The sequence below is a fragment of the Nicotiana sylvestris genome, chromosome 9 (assembly GCF_000393655.2).
Source record: "Nicotiana sylvestris chromosome 9, ASM39365v2, whole genome shotgun sequence".
Classification (NCBI taxonomy): domain Eukaryota; kingdom Viridiplantae; phylum Streptophyta; class Magnoliopsida; order Solanales; family Solanaceae; genus Nicotiana; species Nicotiana sylvestris.
The window spans coordinates 52,935,269-52,942,262 of NC_091065.1; the positions used below are offsets into that span (position 1 = coordinate 52,935,269).

At 37.2% G+C, this 6,994-nt stretch overlaps 1 protein-coding gene across 1 annotated transcript; it reads left to right on the plus strand.

Moving 5' to 3' along the window:
• Window positions 1-5,705: 5,705 nt before the first annotated feature.
• LOC104248884 (uncharacterized) lies at window positions 5,706-6,623 on the plus strand. The gene has a single exon (XM_009805238.1). The coding sequence runs from the start codon at window positions 5,706-5,708 to the stop codon at window positions 6,621-6,623; it is 918 nt and encodes a 305-aa protein (XP_009803540.1).
• The last annotated feature ends 371 nt before the right edge of the window (window positions 6,624-6,994 follow it).

Here is a 6,994-nt window from a genome sequence, read left to right on the forward strand (position 1 = left end):
TCACGATCTTGTACAGCTTGCTCACGTTCTTACTATGCCAAGTCAGCCTTATTATACTCAAGATCGCTAAGAGAATGATAGAAAGAACACAAGATAATTATTAAAGGAACATTTGTATTAGAGAGAACTTGAATTGTTTGCTGTGTGAATTACAAATGAATGACCCCCTTTATATACTAGTCTCCTAGGGGCTAGTATGTAAATATTAATTATTACGTAAGACTTTAATATTTACAAGATAAGGGCTTTCTCTAGAATTCTCTACCAGCCTAGAAGATTCCAAGAACTTTCCTAGCGAATCCATAAGGGTCTAGGTTCTTCCTAAGGAAATGTCCATACTTCTCTAGAATCTTCTCACAAATGCTAGCTTTCTTTTTATGTAATCTTCCACATGGCATTAATATATGCCAAATGGAGCCTATGTGGTATGATGACATGGCGGGTCATCACACTTATCTGTGAAATTTGATGAAAAACGAAATTGGTTTGACGTGATTCAGACGTCCGGTTGGGAAAATAAAATTTTCAAAGTGTTCTTGAGAATTTCATTTGATTTGGTGCTAAATTCTTAGTTCTAGGTGTTATTTTGGCGATTTGATTGCGTGTGTAAGTTCATATGATGTTTTAAGACTTGTGTGTATGTTTGGTTTAGAGCCACGACGGCTCGGTGAGTTTCGAATAGGCTACGGAGTGAATTGAACTTATGAATTCTTGCTGATGTGCTACAGGTCTGCAGACTTCGCAATTGAAAGGTCTGGATTGCAAATGCGAGCCTCGCAATTGCGAAAAACCCATTGCATTTGTGAGCAGTTGGCTGGGGGTGGACTTCGCATTTGTGAAGTATTGGTCGCATTTGCGATCATCTCAGGCCACATTTGAGAACAAATGTTCGCATTTGCAAAGACAACAGGGCTAGGGAACACTTTGCATTTGCAAAGGATTTCTCGCAATTGCGAACCCCTGATCGCATTTGCGACATCTACAGTTGTGTAAAACCTAACTTAGATGGGATTTTTGCTCATTTCTCAAAAATTTCAAAACAAGAAACCCTCTAGGCGATTTTTCAAAGACCATTTCTTCCCTAAATCATAGGTAAGTGAATCTTAACTAGTTTTTTTCAATCTTTCACTTCATTTTACAAGATTGCAACTTAGAATCTAAGGTTTTCATGGTGGAATCGCGGATTTCGAGTAGAAACTAGTGATTTCAAAATTTGGAGATTTAATCCTCAAATTGAGGTCGGATTCCAAAATCAATTGTATATCCGGGATCGGGGTGAATGGGTAATCGAATTTTGGTCCGAATTTCGGGTTTGGACCAAGCAGCCCGGGTGTTGACTTTTTCAATAATGGCCTAAATTGATTTCTTATCAATTGTGGGTGATTCCTAAGGTTTATTTCGAAACGTTTGGTTGGTAATTTTCTAGATATTGTTGGTTCGGAGGCGTGTTTGAAAGGCAAAGCTGTGATTGAGCTTTGAGTGGCCTTTGGAGTAAGGTAAGTGTTGTGTCTAACCTTGACTTGAGGGAATTAGGAACCCTCAGACTTTGTGTTATGTGAATCCTATGTGAGCAGTGTATATGTAAAGTGACAAGTGCTTATACACCGCTGAACTATCTATTTTTCCTTGATTTATCGCTTTTCCTTAATTGTTTTTCCTCGTATCTTAATCGTTACATGCTCTAAATATTTTTCATGCTTAATTGCTACGTGTTAATCAATGTTTTCTTGTTGTTAATCATGTTAGCTCTTTTCATAGTTTCCCCTAATCCTCGTTATTTGCTTAATTTTACTCGTTTGTACCTTTTTAATTGTAAATTGCTGATTTGGTCTCGTTGTGTAGTATCATTTGTGTAGATTCTATATGGGACAAGGTTCCTTTTCTTGGTTTAGTTTGCTATCTATTCATCGTAAAGGCCTTGTGATTTTGCCTGCTGATTTGACTGCATGCATTGACTGTTTGGTACTGATATGGTGGGATCGGGCTGCATGGCGCAGCAGGTGTAATTAGGGAGAACTGATATGGTGGAATAAGGGTGAATATGTATATACAGCAGGATCGGGTTGCACGCCGTAACAGGAGGAATGAGAGTGAATTGATATGGTTAAATAAGGGTGAACTACGATAATAATATTGATATATGGTGGGATCGGGTTGCGCTCCGCAACATATTTATATATTATTTAATGTTAATGATGTTGTATTGGTGGAATAAGGGAGGATCATGTGATGTCCGGTGGGAATGGGTTGCGCGTCGCAACAACCTATATGTTTATATTTCTTGAGTTGCGTTGCTTTGCAGTATTTTTATTTGAGCTGGTAGAGATTGGTAAAATTTGGACGACATTGGTTTATTTTCGAGGCTGTGGTTATCATTTTCTGTTGGCTATTTAATTCTATCATTATTATAGAATGCGTATAGGTTTTAGTGTAAGTGACCCGCCTTATCCTCGTCACTACTTCGTCAAGGTTAGGCTCGGCACTTATCAGTACATGGGGTTGGTTGTACTGATACTGCACTCTGTACACTGTGCAAATTTTGGAGACGGTCCCGGCAGCGGCTACTAGAGAGCTCGAATCCGACATCCGCGGAGACTTGAGGTACGACTGTTCCGCGCCCGCAGCTCCTGGAGTCTCCATCCTCTGTTTATTTAGCTGTGAACCTTTATTCGAACAGCTTGTTATTTATTTCAGACCTTTATGTGTATTATTCTAGTAGTTCGTGCACTCGTGACACCAAGTTTTGGGAATTGTAATAGATATTTGGCTAGTTCAGCTTCCGCACTGTTACTTTAAATTTATTCAGTTATCTTAGTTCTTCTTTAATATCTGATTTAAACTGTAAAAAGGAGTAGATTGTTCTAACGTTGGCTTGCCTAGCAAGTGAAATGTTCAGCGCTATCACGGTCGCGATGATAAAAATTCCGGATCGTGACACAAACAAATTCACATAACTTGAAACGATGGAGTATGAGACAAAACAAAACCTAATATAGTATTTGGTCAATAAGTCTGACCAAATACTTCTGTAGCAACTAAACGTACTGGATGTCAAGTTTTGTCTCGAAATTCAAGCAAAAGCTGGATTCAGTACAGTTTGTAATTGACGCTTCCCTTAGAAACAGAAAAAGAAATGTAACAATTTGCACCCATTAAGGCCTAAAGCAAACCACAGGTTCTTGTAACCCAAATCATAATAACCATCCAACCATTGCCCTTCTCCTGTATTCTAGTTCAGTCTAATCTGTCAGTTCTCTAAAAGTGTAGAAGTTTTCAATAAGAATTTTTTCCTAACTATACCATATATGAAACCTTATTACCAAATATGTGCTTACTATGTAAATTACCCGCCTAGTCTACAGTTTTCCGATAATTTCTGTACCATTTGTTTAATACACGATTAATTGGGCAAAATCTTCCATAATTAACGCGCTAAATATCAGGAAAAAATCTTGCGATTGATTGAGTCTACATTAAATTCAAGTTTTGAACGGAAAGGAGATTTCTGTTCTTCATCTTCATCTTCATCTGTTCTTCCATATATTTTCCACCATTGATAGCAATTAAAAAAGCTTGAAAGTTTTGAATTTAAATTTGAGTTTTCAAAAATTATTATTTGTTTGGATTGGGTGTTGTTGAAAATAATCGGGAATATGGTTTGGAGTTTATATCTCAATTTTGAGGGGTTTTGGTGAAGATTAGACTTGGTTTTGACTGAATTTCAAATTGAAACTCGAAGAAGAAGAAGAAGAAGAAGACATATTGCAGAAATTGTAGATAAATTATAGTTAAATTGTAGATTATTTGTATTCTGATGTAGATGCTTTATTTTCTGTTTTCATAAATAAAAAACTGCTAAAACTTCTACATATCTTCTGAAAAAACACAATTATGTCAAAAATCACAATTATGCTACAATTGGATGGGAATTGGGATATAAAAATTTAATGTACCTAGTTTGTAGATATTTTGTAGATAAATTGTAGATTATTTGTATTCTAATTGTAGGTGCTTTGTTTTCTATTTTCACACATCAAAAACGACTAAAACTTCTACAAATCTTCTGAAAAAACGCAATTATGTCAAAAATCCCAATTATGCTACAATTGAATGGGAATTGGGATATTAAAATTCAATGTACCCAGTTTGTAGATATTTTGTAGATAATTTGTAGATTTTCAACATAGATTGTAGTTTAATTGTAGTATAAATGTAGTAATTATGTAGATACCCTTACAAATAATACTGCATTATACATACTTAAAATTGATTTGTAGTATATTTGTAGAATTTTTGTAGATGAAGAGAAAATTTTTGTAGTCAACATGTGCGAAGATGTATTTGGTTCAAATTCTGATCAATCCAACTGTAACTACAATTTATCTACAATTTATCTACAATTTATGCAATATGTCTTCTTCTTCTTCGAGTTTCAATCTACAATTCAGCCAAAACCAAGTCTAAATCTTCACCAAAACCCCTCAAAATTGAGATATAAACTCCAAAACATATTCCTAATTATTTACAACAACACCCAATCAAAACAAATAATGATTTTTGAAAACCCAAATTTGAATTCAAAGATTCAAAACTTTTTAATGGCTGTCAATGGTGGAATTGTTGCTCTTTTATCTCTTTGAAGGTTTGTTCTTCTTCGTTGAGAAAATTTGAAGCTGAAGGTAAATGTGTGTATGAACTTTGAAGATTTATCTTCAATATTTGGTGAAGGCAGTAACTCTATGTCGTAAAACCATAAGAATATGATTTTGAATCCGAAAAGAAATAGGAAAGCGTGGGTCCTATTATTTCGTACGTAACAAAATTGCAATTTTCATCTCTGTATTTTTTGAGAAGAAGAAGGAATGGAGAAGAGGAAGAAAGGGGAGGGGAAAAACTGCGTAGGTCTTAGGAATTAGGGGGATAGAAAAACGTGGGATATATGGACACCTTTAATTAAGGAGTAAAAAATGCCCATTAATTAGACCCTTAATTAAGTATGGTATAAGATTGATAATTTGGTATACTAAACATAATTAAATCAAACCTTAAATATTAAGGGTAATAAGGTTTCCTGTGTGGCATAGGAAGGTAAAAATTCCTTTTCAATATCAATCCAAAAGTCCATTCCCCAAATCTAAATCCAAGCATTTAATCGTTCTTAATCTTTACCAAACTCTTTCTTTCTATGTCTGCACCTTTCGAATTTCGAAGGGGCAAAAATCCTAACCCACACACACGAAACCAAACGTACCATACGATGAGCCTTCCAATTTATTTTACTTCCACGTTCCATTCTCGTGCTAAAGTATTCTTCACACACTCATAAATTACATGGCCCAATCACACCAGTACGCATAACAAGCCATATGCGACAAAGAATAATCTTGTGGTGCTCTTGGATATGCCCTTCCCTGTCTTCTGCGATACGGCCCAGGATATAGTCCCTTTAAAAACACATGAAAAGCTAAAGGGGAAGTCCAATCTCTTCGCTTTTTTACTACTTTAAAAAAAACTCACATTCTTTTTCTCTGCTACCAATCGAATATTCGCTTTTTAGTTCCTCGGTATTATACCTTTTATTATTATTTCTCCAATACTATAATATTCGCACCTTATAGATCATTCACAACCCTTTATAAACCAAACCTCCATCATCTCTTTCAAAATACAGATTCTCTCTCTAAATAAAGTTTTTGAAGAAAAAAATGCAAGCTTATGGTAGAGTGAAGAGAGTAACTGACCCGCTTGACGACAAAGTGAAGGCTCGGATCATTGGGCGTGACCAGCAGGAACTCGGTTACCTCAGCAGCGGAAGCGAACACAGCGCCCACGCCGATGATGATGCTTCCTGTAGCTTTTCTAGTCTCATCTTTGGTTTACCTGATGATGTGGCGGCCGAAAATGTGTCGTCGGAGAATGATTCAGACTCCGACGACGGAGATGTGTCAATGTACGATTCGACGGACATGATTGACGATTTGCCAAAGCCAGTGTTTTACAGCGATCTGGATTTGTTCCGTATTTCGCTGGCGACTAAGGTTACTAAGGCACTGGAAATGTTTTCCTTTTTGAAGTCGAATAAGCCGATCCTGAGGCGAAATGTGATGACCTATCTTAGGGATTTTGGTTATAATGCCGCTATATGCAAGACGAAATGGGAGAGTTCCGGTGGACTTAAGGCTGGAAACTACGAGTTCCTTGATGTTATCCGATCGGAATCAGGTAACCGGATCACTCGTTACTTTATCGACCTCGATTTTGCGGCGGAGTTCGAGATAGCAAGGCCTACAAATTACTACGAGCGTCTGTCTCATTCGTTGCCGAAGATTTTCGTAGGTAAAAGCGAAGAGTTAAAGCAGATGTTGAAGGTAATGAGCGACGCCGGTAGGCGATCGCTGAAAAGCAAAGACCTCAGTATTCCTCCATGGAGAAAACACCGGTTCATGCAGAACAAGTGGTTAGGTGCTTACAAGCGGACAACCAACGTCCTCCCGGCGGCAAACTCATCGGCGTTGTTGTCGCCGTCGAAGCAGACTAACGTCGTTAAGTGCCGGTCCGTTGGGTTTAGCGCTGTTGACGCTAACGGCCATTTACTCTTTCCCGCGGCATCCGGTACCAGATGATAGCAATAACAACCCTGAGGCACTATTTTCAAGTAGACACCGGCCTCCTTCCCTCCAAGAATTTCTCACTTTACTTCTAGGGAGATTCAAACTCATAACCTCTTGGATTGAACAGCATACTAGATGATAGCGAAATGTGGAAATTAATTACTAATCAATAGTTTTAGGATAAAATAGTTTTTTATTGGCAATTTGAAGAAATTTACCATGAAAAGGATAAATATGATAGAGCGATATTATCCACATTAGGTATGCGGAAAATGCACATTGTGTCGACATCTTCTAACTAAAGCTTCACGTGCTAATAGCCCAATTTTGGAGAACCTTTTGATCAAGGCGTAGGAATTTTGATATGTCAATCCAATGGTCCC

Excerpts from the sequence above, each read along its gene's own strand:
- LOC104248884 (XM_009805238.1), top strand. The coding sequence starts at position 5,706 with ATGCAAGCTTATGGTAGAGTGAAGAGAGTAACTGACCCGCTTGACGAC.